Here is a 19,047-nt window from a genome sequence, read left to right as displayed (position 1 = left end):
ATTATATTTTCTGATGAAAAAAATATTTTCCCCTAAAATTATTGCAAAAATTCTTTATACTAAAGCAGGAAATTTTCATTAGCCCAGTTACAGTATAAGTTGCTTATATTTTATGACTAGATGTCTAAATATTTGTGTTAATTAATAAGCTTGCTGTTAATATGGAATTCATGTACTGCAACTCACTTGATTCACTAGCTTTATATGCATCTTTCCCCAAAGATAAATATTATAATAGATCCTTACTGCTGGCTTCTAGCCCCAGGCAGAGAGAAATCTCTGAAAAGAATAGTAAGCAGAAGAACCCCTTGGGAAGAGTCACAGTCAGAATTCAAAACTCATTTGGTTTCCTTTTGGATTCTTTGTGGGTGTCGTTCACCTTTCCATAGATAGGCCAGTTGCCTAACTCTTTCTTTGCTTTGACTTTCAGTCCATGGATCTGACTTTAGCCAAATTTGTCTCCTTGTCATTCCAATAAGATGGTCAGTGGGAGTTGGGGGGTAGGGGGGAAATGTGCCTTATCTTCCCTGGAGATGAAGCAACAGTGTCCTAGTGTGAAGGTCATGCATGCTATTCTCCAAGTTCACGGGGCTTGCTTGCTGTGGAAGATGTGTTGGCTAGCAGCTGGCTATTCAAGGCATCTTGACCATCTCAGGGCTGTTGGGCTGCCTGTTGTTGTTGGGGTTGTAGTTCTCAGGGGTGCTATAGAAGGTGCAAGTGGAGAGGAATATTGGTGATGCCTTCTTAAACCAGTAATTTTTCCAGTGCAGTGATTATCTGAGAAAATTCAAGGTTTGTTACGCAGATGTGGTACTTGGTAAACAGAAATTTATGTTTATCAATAATTTTCTCTCTTTTAAGAATTGTTTTTGTCCCAGTTACTGAAAACAAACAAAAAGTATCATTTTGAATGTTGACACTAAAATAATAGAAGTGTTGAACAGAATAGTTTTTGCTTCTGTATACATAATACCCATTGAAACATTCACTCAAAATATTAATTCACTTGGAATTTGAGTTCTTACATACTTAAAAAAATTCAAAACTTTTCAACTATTACTCTCTCTGTTTTCTACTCTATATTTTAATGTTGAGCCAGAAGGCAATAGAGATAATTCTACAAAATGTGATTGCTCTTTTGTTAAGAACAAAAATCTCTTCATGTTGAGTCCTGGTTATCACATGAAGTTTCTAGGTATTGTCCTTTTTGTTACTTGGAACTAAAGGTTATGGTATGCAGCTTTCTTCCACTTGTTTTGCTGATTATATTCATTACAAGTATTATCTTTTCTTTCTGATTCAGAGACCCATTGATCACGTCTCCAACATCAACCTATATACAAGATGAATCTGTTTTTCTTCGAAAGCTTGGAATATGTCTCATCCGCCATCACCTTCCTTATCCCATTCCATTAAAACCAAAAACAATGTTAGTAATAAATAGAGAGTGGTTATTGATTTAATGTATAATAGGAATTTGAATAATGAGTTTGTATTTTATGGACTGTAGGTATTACACTAGATATTAAATGATCTTTCTATGCCTAATATTAATAACTACTGTTTTTCTATTTGCAAAGGGAAAGAGTTATCATTGGAAAAAATAAAATGTCAGTGAAAATTAGGAGAATTGACTCATAACGTATTAGAATTCATCTGTAATTTCAAATTTATAAACATTTGGCTTCTTCCAACAAGCCTTCCAACTTTTCATTTATATTAGACAATGCAACCCTCTTGCCTTCTTGAAGACCTATAAATTATTACCTTTTAATCCCTTAAAATTATAATGACTTTGAAATGATATTTATCTTTCTTTTTGCTTGTGTATTTAATACCTTCACTTTGATCCCAAAATAATTTGCTGTATCATGAAATACATATATTAGGCACACATCTTAAATCTGTATGCCCCCTACATAGTGGGGACATACAGAGTCATACAGATTAAAGGGAGATATATCCTCCATGCCCTCCCATGAATGTAAGTGCAAGAATGTCTTCCATTTCAACTTCTGAAATCCTCAGAGAGTTGATTTAAAGACTTGGATCTAGACAAAATTTCTTAAAGAATATATTTTTTTAATTATGCTCTTGTGTAGAGTCTATGTATTCCAACATAGAAGAGAGATCATCTTCTTTTGCGCAATGCTGAGGATAAAGGCTCAGAAGATTTGACAGTGTCCGTGGGTCAGATAATCAGGCTGGTTATCTTGACCACTCAAGCCGATGGAGCAAAGAAACAGATAATGAAGCTCTCAATGTTCATTCTTTTATCCAGAACAAAGGTGTAATATGGGTACTATAACCATTGGATGCTCTCACGCATCAGCTTTTTTAGCATTTAATTGAAATGCAGGCATACCTCATTTCATTGCACTTTTTTCTATTGCACATCACAGATGTTGTGTTTTTTAACAAATTGAAGATTTGTGGCAACCTTGCATTGAGTAAGTCTGTTGGTGCCAATTTGCCAACAGCATTTGTTCTCTGCCTATCTCTGTGTCACATTTCGGTAATCCTTGCAATATTTAAACTTTTTCATTATTATTATATTTGTGACGCTGATCTGTGTTCAGTGACCTTTGATGTTACTATTGTAATTGTTTTGGGGTGTCAGAAATCATGCCTGGGTAAGACAGTAAACTTAATTGATAAACGTGTTCTGACTGCTCCAATGACCATCCATTACCCTCTTTGTCTACCATCCCTGTCCTTGGGCCTCCCTATTCCCTGAAACGCACAGTATTGAAATTAGGCCAGTTAAATAGCCCTATCGTGGCCTCTCAGTGTTCAAGTGAAAGGTAGAATTACAGGTCTCTCACCTTAAATCCAAAGCTACAAATGATTCAGCTTAATGAGAAAGGCCTGTCAAAAGCTGAGACAGGCTGAAGGTTTGGCCTCTTATACCAAACAGCCAAGTTGTGAATGCAAAGGAAGAGTTTTTGAAGGAAATCAAAAATGCTACTCTAGTGAACACATGAATGATAAGAAAATAAAACAGTCTTATTGCTGATATGTAGAAAGTTTAGTGCTCTGGATAGAAGATCAAACCAATCATAACATTCCCTTAAGCCAAAGCCTAATCCAGGCCCTGTCTTCAATTCTACAAAGGCTGGAGAGGTGAGGAAGCTATAGAGGAAACAGTTGAAACTAGCAGAGATTGGTTCATAAGGTTGAAGGAAAGAAGGTATCTTTATAACATAAAATTGCAAGGTAAAGCAGTAAGTGCTGATGTAGAAGCCATAGCAAGTTATCTAGAAGATCTAGCTAGCATAATTTATGAAGGCGGCTCCATTAAGCAACTGATTTTCGCTATAGATGAAATAGCCTTATATATAGTGGAAGAAGATGCCATCTAGGACTTTCATAGCTGGAGAGAGGTCAGTGCCTGGCTTCAAACCTTCAAAGGTAGGCTGACTCTCTTCTTAGGGGCTATTTTACCTGGTGGCTTTCAGTTGAAGCCAATGTTCACTTACCAGTCTAAAAATTCTAGGGCCCTTAAGAATTATGCTAAATTATCTGCTCTGCCTGTGCTCTATAAATGGAACAACAAAGCCTGGATGACAGCACATCTATTTACAATATGTTTTACTGAATATTTGAAGCCCACTGTTGAGACCTACTGCTCAGAAAAAAATGATTCCTTTTAAAATATTACTGCTCATTGACAATGCATATAGTCACCCAAGATCTATAATGGAGATGTACGATGACAGTAATGTTGATTTCATGCCTGCTAATTCAACATCCGTTCTGTAGCCCATGGGTCAAGGAGTAATTTCAACTTTCAAGTCTTATTATTTAAGATATGCATTTCAAAAGGCTATCGTTGCCATAGAGGGTGATTCCTCTGATGGATCTGGGCAAAGTAAATTGAAAACCTTTTGGGAAAGATTTACCATTCTAAATGTCATTAAGAACATTTGTGATTTATGGGAAGAGGTCAAAATATCAACATTAACAGGAGTTTGGAAGAAGTTGATTATAATCCTCATGGGTGACACTGAGTTATTCAAGACCTCACTGGGGAAAGTCACTGCAGATATAGTGGAAATAGCAAAAGAACTAGAATTAGAAGTGGAGCCTGAAGGTGGGACTGAATTGCTGTAATCTCATGATAAAGCTTGAACAATTGAGGAGTTGCTTGTTATGGATGAGCAGAGAAACTGGTTTCTTGAGATGGAATCTACTCCTGGCATAGATGCTGTGAAGATTGTTGAAATGATGACAGAGGATTTAGAATAGTACATAAATGTAGCTGATAAAGCAGTGGCAGGGTTTGAGAGGATTGACTCCAATTTTGAAAGTTCCGTTATGGGTAAAATGCTGTCAAACAGCATCACATACTACAGAGAAATTGTTTGTGAAAGGAAGAGTCAATTGATGTGGCAAACTTCATTGTTGCCTTATTTTAAGAAATTGCCACAGCCATCTCAGCCTTCAACAGTCACTACTGTGATCAGTCTGCAGCCGTCAACATTGAGGCAAGACCTTCCACCAGGAAAAAGATTAGGTTTCACTGAAAAGTCAGATGATGATTAGCATTTTTAGCAATAAAGTGTTTTTTTAATGTTTATTTATTTATTTTGAGAGGGGGTAGCATGCATGTGCACATGCAAGTGGGAGAGGGGCAGAGAGAGAGGGAGAGAGAGAATCCCAAGAAGTCTCCACCCTGTCAGCGCAGACCCCTATGTGGGACTCGCGCATGAACTGTCAGATCATTATCCAAAACCAAGTCGGGTGCTTAAGAGACACCCAGGTGTCCCTAAAGTGTATTTTAATTAAGGTATGTACATTGTTTTCATAGGCATAATGTTCTTGTATGCTTAATAAACTACAGTATAGTATAAATATAATTTTTATATGCACTGGGAAACCAAAAAATTAATTTGACTCACTTTATTGCAATATTCACTTTGTTGCGGTGGTCTAGAACTGAACCTATAATATCTTCAAGGTAGGCCTGTATGTCAATTCTGGGAAGTCTTCCTTAGAGACTCTATGTTATCCTAACATTCCTCTTGCTTTAGGAAAAACTATGTGCAAATAGGAATTGTTTGCAACTGACTTGGATTCTTAGAATATCAAAATAGAGGTGAAATAATCTAATTTACTGGTACCATTTAATCAGATAAACAACTGTGACATAAGTGCTGCTTTTCATGGGGGTCTTTGAGTCTCTAGACACCCTGTTTTTATTGGCTTTTAGTATTCTTAATCTCTTTATAGATATAATTGAAATCTTTCCTATTTTTTTAAAAACCATAGTGAATTTATATGTTATATCCCTGGTATAGATAGTCAAAATCTATTTAAAAAAATTAAGTCCGGGGCGCCTGGGTGGCGCAGTCGGTTAAGCGTCCGACTTCAGCCAGGTCACGATCTCGCGGTCCGGGAGTTCGAGCCCCGCGTCAGGCTCTGGGCCGATGGCTCGGAGCCTGGAGCCTGTTTCCGATTCTGTGTCTCCCTCTCTCTCTGCCCCTCCCCCGTTCATGCTCTGTGTCTCTCTCTGTCCCAAAAATAAAAATAAAAAACGTTGAAAAAAAAAAAAATTTAAAAAAAAAAAAAAAAATTAAGTCCAAGACTTTAAAAATTGTCTGTGAAGTAGCTAGTCATAGAGTTTCTTGAAGTATGCTGTTACTTGTATCCTCAGCCAGGATTGGGAGGTGTTAATAGAAAGTCTTTCATGCCTTCTATTTAAGGTGGTCTAGTGGTCAACTTCTATTTTTAGGGAAAATATTCTCCTGTGTCTCAGCTCACTGCTTGAGTACACACTCCAGTGTTTTCTCTGCTAAGCCCCTCAAAGCAGAGAAATCCACAGTACTTTAGTGAGAACTTAGACATGGCTAAAGATAGTGCAGGGGACAGCAAGATATTTATAAATCATATTGCCAAGGACTGATCTCTGATATTGTCCAAATCTTGCAGGAATACTGAACTCTAGTGAGAGTGACTGGACTGGAGCATATGGTAATTGACTGAGATTTATGTAAGAAGCACTAGATTTGTATTCTCTCTATTAAAATCGTGTTTAAAATAGAGCTAGAAAATGATTATTTAACTTTCCCCCTTTTCAAAGAAGATTAAAAAAACCAATCATTATCTAGGTCCGAAGACTTAACTTTATTATTTGTACTCTCCAGATACTCAGATTAAGTAATAACCACCACTTACAATGCTGCATAAAACTGGTTTTCATCCTTATTCCAAGCATACTTTCCCAGTAGATTTTCCAAAGGGAAATGAGAATATTGGCATTTCCTTCTATATGATAACTTTTGACAAGGAGTTTGTGTACATTATTCAAGGCACAGATTCATGTTTGGAAATTCTGTCAAAGTAAGCATCTCTTTAGTGATCATTGACTGATAATTACTCTCAATGGAAGGTTACAAAACATATTTATGTCTTCTATGAGCATAAAATGCTGAATCAAAATTTTATGTTCTCGGATTTAACACAGCTAACAAACTTGTTCTTAAAAATAAAATGATTTTCATTTAGATGAATAGTGATTTAAGGAAATGGACAATGTCAAGTCACTTTATGAAGATTATATAAATCTGATGTAAACACAATTCCTATGGATTATCTGATCTTGGCAATTAGAGGCACTTCTATCACTTGCAATTCAAGCCAGTAATCCTAATTATCATTATATATATGCACACACACACACACACACACACACACACACACACACACACACGTTTTTTCGCAGTAAATGGCATTTGCCCTCTTTATGTATGTCTCTTGGTTTTTTTTAGATCTAACAAGAAAAGAATTAATACTTGCTTTAGTTTCCTTATAATCAATGACAATATATAACATATTTGTATGGATGGGTGTGGGCTAGATAGACTAATGCCTGAAAAACTCCAGTTTGCATACAAGTCATCTGAATAGCTTCTTTAAATATGGATTTCTGGACCCCACAGTAGGCCTAGGATGGACATGAGAATTTGTATGTCTAACAAACTCTCAGTTGTTGCTGATTCTCACATGGTGGTCCTGACTCTGAATAGCCTGGGGCTCGATGACATAGGAGAATCAGCAGTGTAACACAGGAAGAGAAGTGGAAGGGGTGGAATAGATAAAGATTATAGTATCTACTTGTGGGTGAATAGCAGCCCCCAAAAGTACCAGGAACCTCAGAATGTCACCTATTTGGAATAAGGATCATTGCAGATGTAATTAAGGTAAGGATTTTTATATGAAATCATCCTGAATTAGGTGGATCCTAACCCAAGGAAATTGTCCTTAAGGGTCTGTCCAGGGGCACCTGGGTGGCTCAGTCAGTTATGCATCTGACTGTTGATTTCAGTTCAAGTTATGATCTCCTGATTCGTGGGATCGAACTCTATATTGGGCTCTGTGCTGACACTGTGGAGCTTGCTTGGGATTCTCTATCTCTCTCTCTCTGCCCCTCCCCTCCTCATTCTCTCTCTCTCTCTCTCTCTCTTTCAAAATAAATAAACATTTTTTTTTCAAACACACACACACAAAAGAGTCTGTCCATAAGAGACATACTTCTATCCTACAGCCCTATAACAAAATCAATTTCTGATGCTTTACCAAGTTCATGGTAATTTGTTATGGCAACCTTGGGAAACGAATGGACCATAAGTCCAACCATACCAAAGTGCTAATAAGTTCCATTTGTCATATGCTTTAAGGAAAAAGGATAGAATTCTGACACTAATCCAGTGGAGTAGTCTAATAGGTTAAACAAACAATGATCAAACATAGACTAATTGTTGAGTACTGTTAGATACTTTCTGGCATGGTATTTAATTTCATCTTACCCCTAAATGCTCTGAGGTGGTTATTTATTTATTTATTTATTTATTTAAGCAGTAGTTGTAAAAGAATATCCTGAAATGCAGAATAGCCATTTAGTTGGAAAATATTTGTTAAGTGTTGACTTCATACCAGGCTCTTGCTAGATATTCCAGTGGTCAGTGACTTACCAAAAGTGATACAGGTAATAAGTACCAGGGATTAAATTCAAATCATGATCCTGTCATTCCAAATTTAGTGTTCTTCTCCATCACATCATATTTTATCAAAGCCCTGGAGCAGGAAAGCACAGGACATTTGGTGATACTGACTAGTTCATTTTGGCTGCTGTGGAATATTTAACAAAGTAGGAAGGAATTTATTATCTCTAACAGAAATCTTCCTGATTTATGGTAGCTATTTAACAGTATTTCTTTCTATTAATACCTATGAAATAGTTTGTACTTTGTTACCTTAATCTTTTTTCCCCTTGTAGCAACGCTTTCACTTTAAACTCAAATATGCACATAATTTAAGCTGATCCTTAATAATGAGTTAAAAATAATAGCTGTACATTGTCTTTATAGAGATGTAGATCAATGATTTAGACAATCTAGTTCCATATACCTTTTTACCTTATTTACTTTCGTATATATATAACACAAATGGTGGAAAAAATATTTGAATATTAACTTGAGGTTGAAGATCACAAAAAAACACCTATTTTTTGGCATCATAATAATATGAATTCCCTGAGTGTTTTTTTACAAACTTCCCTTGAATGCTTATTAAGGTATTTAAGCTATTTAATAATGTTTTGAGAGTTATTAAATTCAACCTTCATCTCATTATAGTTCATGCGTTTGAACATAGCAATATGAATGGCACTCTGCTAGCTGCTAAACATTTAGTATGTTAAAAAAAAAAAATCCCACCGTTGCAGTGTGGATACTTAATTCAAGATCAGTAAAATTAAGATCAGTGTAACTATGAAAGATTTAGACAAAATGGGCTGAGACACTGCTCACTTTAGCAGGTAAAAGTGAAAAGACAAATAAAAGAAGGTAACAAACATAGAGGTGAAAGTGGCATTGAGGTTCTGTCTTAGGAAATGAGGGTGAATCGTACGAATTCGTTAAAAGCCTAAATCGACAAACAGGACAGTTCAGAATGGACGGGAACACTGACACTGTATTCTCCTTGTGATATTTGTGTTTATTGTATCTTTGTCTGAACACGTACTCATTCATTTGTTCCACGAACACTTTATCTGCACCTATGGCATGCAGGGCATGGCATGGAGACAAATGTACTACCTAGTGAGAAGCTAAGTCACATATACCAGTAACTAAAATATGAGACAAGAACTCTGACCTAAATGACATAGATCATAACTCTTATCACAGAAAGGTTTATGGGACAGTATAAATTCTTCTACATCTATGAATTGATTACAAATTTTATTCACTTATCTTTTGGGGTTTGATTTCTTAATGTATTTTAGTCAGTGAATATGGCTCTAAAACAGCGGTTACTATTTTTGAGGCTTCCTTTGTGACCTAAGAGGTGGTCAAATTTGTAAATGTTTCAAGCTTGAAAACAATATGTATTCTTTAATTATTCAGTGCCAGTTTCTATATGTGTTTATTAGATTCAACTTATTATTTGTATTGTTGAATTCTCCTGTTTCTTTGCTAATTTTTTTGCTTTATAAGTTTTTTATGGGAAGTAAATAAAAATATCCCATTTTAACTGTAAATTTATCAGTTTCTACTTGTAATTCTTTTCTGTTTTGCTTTATATATTTTAAGGCTAAGATTTTATGTATAGACAGGTCAGAGCTGTTATACTTTCTAGGTGGATTGTTTCTTTTTGCATTAGGTAATAGCTTTTTTTTTTTATCTCTGATTATGCTTTCTTGTAACAGTAATAGTGCTATATTGGGTTTCTTTTGCTAGTCATTGATATATTCTACCTCTTTACTTTCCATTTTTCCATGTCACCAAGTTTTTGAAAAAATTATACCTTTATTGAGATGTAATTTAGTCACTCTTTTTAAGTATACAATTCAGTGGTTTTTAGTATAATCACAGTTTTGCAACCAAGACCACTTTATAATTTTAGAACATTTTTTCATCACCCTAAAAGAAAAGCTCATACCCATTGGCAGTCACTGCCCATTTCCCACCTTTTCCTAGTCCCTGGAAACTACTAATCTTTCTCTGTCTCTATGGATTTGCCTATTTATGGACATTTTGGATAAATGGAATCCTACAACATGTGGTCTTTGTGTCTGACTTTTTTCACTTTTCGCTGAGCAAAATGGTTTCAAGATTCACCCATGTTTAGTATTTTTCAGCATAATTAGTCATTGTTTTTAAAGGTTAAATAATATTCCATCGTATGGATAGATCACATATCATCTCTCCATTGATGGTTGTTTCTACTTTTTGACTATTATGAATAATTATGTTGTGAACATTTATATACATTTTCTTGTATGGACATAATAGTTTTGTTTCTTTTGGGTACATACCTAGGAATGGAATTGCTGAATCACATAGCAATTCTACATTTAGCATCTTGAAGAACTATCAAGTTATATTCCAGGGTGGCTCCACCATTTCACCTTCCCTTCAACAATGCAGGGAGGTTCCAATTTCTCCACATCCTTCATCTCATCTTTGCTTAGACATTAAAATCCCAAGCCCTTTTGGCCCTATCCTGGTATACACTTTTGGTAGGCCTTCACCATGTCAGTTCCTGTCTATAGTTTTGCATTCCACATGTTTCTGGCATCTGAATAGTTCTTTTTTTTTAAAAGGTCGTTCATGTATAAAAATGTAAAGATTGTTTTACTTTGTATTATTATGTGTCTGTGAAGTGAGGAAGGGAAGTAGATATGGGAGATGGGAATTCATATTGGATTAGTCTACCATTCCTGGAAGTTGAGAAGATTGGTGTAATTGTAGTGACAATGAGGTGGTTGACTTAGAGTTATAGGTGTGGTTGAGACCTACAGGTCAGAGTTTTTCTTCTGGACTAAATTACTTGGGCCATTTGGACTCATTATCTTACTGAACTCATCTAGTCTCATTTGAACTAATTCATCCTTTTGTTGTTATTTGATAGATGCAAGTTTCCAGAAACACTACTAAACCAAAATTTAGAAGAAGGATAAGGTATGGGTTTTTTTTTAATTGAAAAGTATTGTGATGAAATTGAAGTGTGTGTAAGAGATTTAATTATTATGACATTTACCCCTGATTCTTGATTCTTTTTCTCTAGGGAAGCATTAAAATTTTCTAAAAGAATTAAGGTGATAAGTAATAGTCTTAGAAGTGTGGAGAAAGCTTTATGTTTATATAAATATGTTGAACCAGAACAGTATAAGATTAATATCATGTGAGCAACCATATGAGAAGCAGGTGTTTAGTTTAAAATAGTGCAAACCAGAAACAGGTCTTTATAATGAATTGATAAGCCACCAATGAGAAGTTTTAGTGTTTATCACTGAACCAACCACACAGTTTATTTTTTTGATGAATGATAATTAGTGCTGTATTAAGAGTAGTCCTGCTCAAAGACAAATACTGGCTCTGATATAACAGTCTTCCTCTTATTCTTTGTCCTTTTTCAGAGGATGAGTAATTACCTTTTTTTAAAAAGACTTACTGCCTTATCTTAGTTATATTTCACAGTAACCTCATCAAATAGGTAGGGGGTATGTTATAATCATCTCTATTTAAAAGATGAAAACTTTATGACTTAGAGAAATTAAGTGGCTTTCTCAAGATCTTATGGCTAGAGAAAATACATTTGAACAAATGTTTTCTAACTCTAAATCAGTGACACAGGTAGTGGAAAAAGCATGGATTTTGCAGTCTGAAAGAATTTAGCCATGTCATGTTCAACCATTACCTACATCGTCAAATTTCTCAATTTTGCAGAGCCTCAGTTTCTTTATAAAATGAGAGCAGCAATTACTTAGTAGGTTTTCGGGGTGAGAATTACATAAAAAAGCCTATGTAAGGTACTTGGTAGATCATTAGTGCTTTTCACCTAGTGAGGGCTCAGATCAATATTATGCCCCTTTGGTTTTTCACTGCATCATGCTGCCTTACTGTATTAAGAAACCAAGGAAAATTACCTCAAGATAAAGAAATATATTCATAATTTACAATGATCAATGAATATACATAAATGGCCATTTAAATATACGTGATTAATCTTTTGAAACTAATTCTGTCAAATCCTTTTTCTAGGAAACCTATTTTAAAATACTCTTTCGAAAATGTTTGTTCAGATGACGCCATGTCAAAGGAAAATGTGGGTATGTGAAGGCCTGTCCTGCTTCTGGTTCTTATATCCCTCTAATTCTACCGAATGTGGTTGTCGTTCTTTGAAGAAAAAAAATGTTGTACCTATATACATATAAGAGAACTCTTAGTGAGTCATTTTGGTATTAATTTTCATACTAGGTATTTGGGTTGTGTTTGGGTTTCTATTCTCTTGCATTAAATTCGGCTCTGTCATGTATTTAATTTCTTTTAAAAATAAAGCACCAGCAGTTGTGGGAGGAAATACCTACATCAATACATTAAAATCCAGACCTCCCCATTCCAAAATTATTGGGGGCCTAGGGGTGCCAATGGGAGAGAAAGAAGAAAAGCGGCAGCTTGGGGCTTCCAGCTGAATTAATTGCCATTGGTATTAGAACACGGTAGGGCGAATGTGGGGAGAAAGTTTAAGTTTTCAAAACCACTTTACTCTTCCTTCATTTTGGTTAGTCTTGAAAAGTAGGCAAATGCTTATTTGCAAGATGGAACTTTGGCAGCCACGCAGAGGTTTCAAAGCCCATTAAACCCCAAGAAGTTACCCGCACCATATTCCCTCTCCTTTGTGGCCACCCCCAGGTCCTATGGCACTGCCTTTCCAATGGCTAAATCAGCCATTCATTTTTAGTCTTATCAAAAGAAAGGAAAGCAGTCAGAAGAAGGACAGAGTGGTTATTTTTTTTTTTTAAATCCTTTTGTTCCTGTCCTAAACCACCACAAAATTCTGTTGTTTCTATCTCTTCTTAAATGTATTCCGCTGCTGCTTTCCTGCTAACTCAGGTGCCTTTTCTTGACCAAGTTGTCCCTTTGCCTCCCATGATTAGTTCAGATATTGCTGTGGAAAGGCAAAAGTCTGCTCATCCCTGGACTGAGTTCCCACTAGGAGACCTTGGCACTGCAGCTGAAGGCTCCAATGCTGGGGTCCTTTCCCCCTCTGACTCAAATGGGCTACCTTGGAAGAAACCCCAGGACATCACAGCCATGACTCCATTGACTGGAAATCACTCTTCTGTGTAAATGGGTGAATACATCTCCATGGATATCCACTGATACCCTTTTAGGAGTCTCACATTCTGAATGGCTCTCAAGTCTCAGTTAATTGTTCAGACCGTGAACCTGATCTGTGTCTTACTCCTTCTTCACATTTTGAACAACTAAAAAACAGAAATATCTAGTTTACTGTGTTCTTTGCAAGAGCTGACTACTTCTGGAAAGAGTGGTTCTTCTTCAGTAAATTAACCCTCCTCAATTTTTTTACCCCTACTCATATTTCCATGGATCCCTTGATCTAAGTCTCTGATATCACTCCTTTTCTTCTTAGCCTGAGATAGGATCAGTCCTTGATCAAGTGAAAATTCTACCGTCTTCTTCTTGAATGTCTGCCCCACTTTTTGGAGCCACTTTCCTTACACTCCCAAGTGCTAAAGTCTCCCAGCAGCCTCCTACCCAGATTTGCTGTTCCTTTCTAGTTTTTAAGCTCTACCCATTTCTTTTCTCTGTCCTTTAGTTAGAGATCAGGAGGAGAGCTCACTAAGTGCTACTTTACCTGTCCAAGTATCAGTTGCTTCATCTGTAATAAAGACATGCAGTAGAAGCCCTCTTATCCAACAAGGAGAGAATTTCTGGAAATTAATAGAAAAAATTGAATAGAAATTAATAGAAAATTAATATAAATCATTAAATATTTTAAACTGTAGCCCATGGCTATATAGATTTAATCTAAGAAATAACTACTTGTGGAGCATATCTATGTTTGGGGGAAAATTAGTACCAGGAATATTATGTACTATATTTGTATTGTCCCTATAACTCTTTTTTTTTCAGTGTTTAGGGACAAGAAAATTCATCTATGATGATGAACTAATAACACCAACACCTGTACCAATTACTCTGTGTCTTCACTGTTCTAAACACTGTGTATATATTAGTTTATTTAGCCCTCACAAGAGCTATATAAGATAAACAGTTAGATATTATTATATCCCCCATTTTATCAATGGGGAAACTAAGGCACTTAAAAGGTTATATGGTTTTTCTCAGTCACTATCTTCCTTTTTTTAATGTTTATTTATTTTGAGAGAGAGAGAGACAGAGTAAGAGTGAGGGAGGGACAGAGAGAGAGGGAGACAGAATCCGAAGTAGGCTCCAGGCTCTGAGCTGTCAGCACAGAGCCCAGTGCAGGGCTTGAATCCAGGAGCCGTAAGATAATGACCTGAGCGGAAGTCGGAGGCTTAACCGACTGAGCCACCCAGGTGCTCTTGTCACATATCTTCTTAAAATTAAAGTGTGCAGCTGTTTCCTTGGTTGCTTTGAGTATCAGGAGACTTAAAGCGAAATACAGGGGGGTTGGGCACAGTACTTGTAGTTGACCTAGGCACTTTTAAAATCTCATTATTGCCCTTTGTATCCCCCTTAATGAATTGGTTTTGATTTCTTTTGGTCTTTTGGTTTTAGTCATTTATTTTGTTGTATCATTGTTTTTTGTTAGAGAATACCTCCTTTATTCTTGGGTAGTAAACAGTCTATAAAAGTTTAAAAAGAGATTGGCAGATTACCCCAGACCAACTGATAATCTATGACACTCATTATCAAATTAGCAAAGGATGTGTTCATCAGCCACCTGAGATAGATAAACATGGAAAAAGATGGTTAATCCAGGAAAGGTCTGGATCATGGGGTGAGCCCCAGGGGAGCATGAAGACCTTAGGGGCTGGGGCTGGGGGGTAGAAGGGGGACAGGGAGACAGGTGATTTTTTGCTGCTCAGGACAAACTTTGCCCACCTGCTCTTGGTTTGGAGTCAGCTTTAGCCTCTAGGGTAAAAGGTGGGGTTGGCCCACATGCCCCTTTCCTAGAAAGCTCCTTGCCTCCTATTTCTGTTTGTGTCTCCAGGAATGGTGCTCTCTTCTTCATTACATTCTAACTTGTATTGTACTCATCTCTACATTTAAATTGTAAGCACACAAGAGGAGTGTTTGTGGTTATTTAATAACAAAACAAAACCAAGTACTTTTTGCTCCTCCTCAGCCTCCTTCTGTAAGAATGCTTTCAAAATTTCAATATTGAAATGACCCTGCAAATTTATTTCAGATGATATTTTTCCATACCAGCTTTGGGGTATATAAGGAAATAAACAGCTTCTTTAAACATTTAGTAGAAAAATACAGATTGAAGGCTTTTAAAATAGTGACTGATTTATTTAAGAGACAAACAGTAAGCTATTTCTTATCAGGAATGGAAAAACCACACAGATTATTTTATAAAATTTCATTTTTAAAATCCAGGTGTGGACTTCAGTATAAGAGATATATTTTTCTTACCTTTTTTAAAAAAACTTTTTCTGAGTGATGGAATAACTGTAATGCTACCACTTTACTCTAAACAGCAAATTGAAACAAGTCAGGGAAACCACAGGATAATCAGTATTGATAGAAGATGATTGGTCATGCAATCAGCAAAGGCATTCATTCTGCCTCTATCTTTGGAGGATATCATTGGCCAATTTTGATAACCTAGTTTGTACATTACGGTAACTGCTATTTCTTGAGAATTATTTTTGAATTCTGTCAGTTTACAATATAGAAATACCTATTTAGAAAAGCAAACCTCCCATTGCTCTGGAAGCAGAATTTGACATCAATCAAGTTGGTGTTATGAACCCTAGTTGATTTATGAAGTCATCCATTACTTTGTCTACCCTTTGAGCAGAAGGCAGTGTACATATTTTTCCAGATCACTTGAAAACAGAGAGCCTACAATGCCATTTGGCAATGACATTCATTATCATAAATTGATTGTATTTTAGCCTAGCCTTAGAAATATAAAGATGTTTGTGTCCATTTTTCCTTTACAGCATAGCTCAAAATTCATCTTCTCAACAGTGCATTAAATGTCAGTATCAATTTCCATAGACTCAGAATATAAAGTAGGAAAACACAACATCTGTAAGTGGGACTGGAGAATCAGTCTGAAGATAACCACAAGTAGTTGTCTGTTCAGTAACAGGTTACTAGTAAGAAATCTATCGTAAAGAGAAGTCAATTCGTTAAACAAAATAGCTTCAATAAAAATGTACATTCCTCTAGAAAATCCTGATGCAGTAAACATGGGTTGCATTCATGTATTTTTTTAGTAAATTCTCCCAGTGATTCTTATGCCCATCAAATTTTGAATAGCATTGTTTTAGAATGTAATAATTAAAACTCTGTGTTCTTACGCTTTACCAATTACCACAGAACACATATCTATGTGGACACAACTAACATGTCAGCTACAGTTTTTGTTTTGTTTTTAAACATAGGAACTGATTCTAAGGTGTGCAAATGGCTTATCAGAAAGCTACTTTCAAACTGTTTGGAAAGAAGTCTTCCATAGAGAAAACCTGAGATTGGCTAGGAAGAGATGATGGCCAGGAAGGCTCGTTGGTCAATGCCTACTCTTGAGTCCCTTGCCCTTTGTAGGCACATAATTGATATTTGTTGACTGAATAAAAAAGTACTTGGGGCAAGTGATAAGTACTGACAGAAAAATTATTTTTGTAGACAAAACTGTGAAGTGAAAAATGTTAACTAAAAATTGTTTTTTAATACTGTAGTGACAACCAAGAGAGGGAAAATTTTCTATTTCATAACCTCCCATGACTTTATTTGACACTATTATTTAATAACGTTCTAGCAGAATTTTAAACTTTCTTTCTTACGAGTACTAGATAAGAGGAAATTACCAACAAAGAAGATTCTAATAAAACATGGATTCTTTTGAACTGGAGGAAACAGTGCATGAGACTTTTCACATTGATAATTTCTGTTTTTTACCTTTAAACATGCTTAGTTTACAAGGATACTTCTGTGTGTGTGTGTGTTCACACACACACACACATAAAGGGATGCATATGCATGTGCAATCTTCCTAAACATAATTAGTTAGAAGAATTTTAAATATGTCCAACAATTAGATTAAAACTGAATGTTAATGCTGAGAATGCCCTGCTTGCATATTCACTGATAATAGGTTAGCTCCAAAGCATATGTCCTGTGTGGGTCTGTTTTCGTGTTCCGTGAACTTTTAGATGTTCTACGTAGTGGGATTTTTGGTGTCCTGCCAAAGAATGGTGGATAATAGAGGGTACTATGTCCAGTTTTTGTCACCGGAGTGGAAAATAATGGGGTGTGTATTCATGGCCTTTCGCTTTGAATCATGTTGCCTTTGGAACGACTTCTCAGATGCTCCCTCTGTCTGTTGTGCAGGACAGCAGGCCACATGTGGCTTCCTTTCCTTGATTTTTACTTCAACAAGTCTATATGAAACAAAAATGTTTATTTTATTTAAGTCAGGAATCCAACTGCATGTTATTAATCAGTAGTTGAGTCTATAGAGTTATTTAATAGGAGTTCATTTCTTTTGTGGGGATATTATTTTATGTCCTCAAATTCAGTGAATTCATGTCACAGTAGTACACACACACACAAATTTTGTAAGTGTGGTATTTAAATATATATGTGTGTGTGTGTGTGTGTGTGTGTGTGTGTGTATGTATATACACACACACATATATAATACATATATTAGGCAATTAAGATGTGTTGGTATTCAGATTAGGAGTAGACTAGCCTGTGTTTAGCCTGACCGCTTAATTACATCGTCTCTCCTTTTAAACAGTAGTTTTAATAGTTTATTGTAGGCATGGCAAACTGGCCCACAGGCCACTAGTTTTTGTAAATAAGGTTTTATCGGAACATAGTCACTCTCATTTATTTAGGTACACGTGTATGGTCTGCACTGTAGCAGCAGAATGAAGTCGTTGTGACAGAGACCACAAAGCCTGCAATATTTACTCTGTGTCCATTCATGGGAAAAGTTTGCTGACCTCTGGTTTATAAAAAACAATTTAGTTTGGCCCTGATTTAAAAAAAAAAAAAAAGCAAAACAAGACACTTCTAGTGAGCTTTTCATGATGTACACATAGCAAGAATATCACCTACATTTTGACAGGAATAATTGGAAAATATTCACCTGGAAATCCTTAATTATTTTGCATTAAGCAGAGGCCATCTGTGAGAACTATATAAAGTATTTGTTTTTTATCTTGTAACATTTAGATTTTCTCTTTTGAGTTGGCTAAGATTATGGATTAGATTGAATTAATTAAAATGTAGCACTTTTTCTGTTATATTAATGATGATTTTTAGTTGTCTCTGAGACAGAAGTTTTACTAAAAGAGCTGGAGCAAATGCTACAGCAGGCACTAGAGCCCACAGGAGCACCCGATGAGTCTGAAGAGGAACGTGGAGAAGAAGTGAATACAGGAGAAAAGGTAGCACTGTAATCATTATCAGGCCTAAATAGCAAGTTCAGATTCTGTCAATGGCAGAAATTGTTCCTGGCTGTACATTTTAATTATATGAAAAACATTTTTCCCTTCTGAAATTTGAGCCCTTGATTATCCTGAAGTGAATAAACTAGTAACCTGTTGAAAGGTCAGAATACAACTATCAGTTTTTGAAAAAAAAAATCTGTGAGTGTGGAGGAGCCCTTTGTTTTTTGGATCTTTGAGGTTGGGATGAAGAAAGAGTGGAAGGAGCTCACAGTAGTCGGTCGGGTGCCACCGTAGAGAGAACTGCCTACCGCTGCCAATTTCACAGTCAGGAGAGGAGGCTGGATAAGAGCAGCTTGCTAGGAAATCTGCCCTGCCTGGTTCATGCACAGAGACAACTTCTGTAGGGACAGACCTCATTATTAACACACTGGAGGTAGAATTTTTCGTTGGAATACTTTTCACCATTCATAACTAGATTTGTCTTTTTTTTTTTTTCCCTTTGGCTAGCTATGTTGGACTGAGAAAGGCCATGCATGCTTACTTTATTCAGTTCTTATGTGTGATAACATAAATTATCAAACTTCCCAGCAAATCAGCTCCATGTTTGTGCAAAT

General features: G+C 36.0%; 1 protein-coding gene across 1 annotated transcript in view; it reads left to right on the top strand.

The window, feature by feature from the left end:
* ZCWPW2 (zinc finger CW-type and PWWP domain containing 2) overlaps positions 1–19,047 on the top strand; it is an 89,009-nt gene that overhangs the window by 54,720 nt on the left and 15,242 nt on the right. Inside the window, 3 exon segments of the mRNA XM_058729661.1 lie at positions 10,915–10,964; positions 12,048–12,115; positions 18,306–18,430. Coding sequence (XP_058585644.1) covers positions 10,915–10,964; positions 12,048–12,115; positions 18,306–18,430 — 243 coding nt within the window.

The sequence above is a fragment of the Neofelis nebulosa genome, chromosome 5 (assembly GCF_028018385.1).
Source record: "Neofelis nebulosa isolate mNeoNeb1 chromosome 5, mNeoNeb1.pri, whole genome shotgun sequence".
Lineage (NCBI taxonomy): Eukaryota > Metazoa > Chordata > Mammalia > Carnivora > Felidae > Neofelis > Neofelis nebulosa.
Note: the sequence above shows the minus strand (reverse complement) of the source record. Positions and strands in the feature narration are given on the sequence as shown.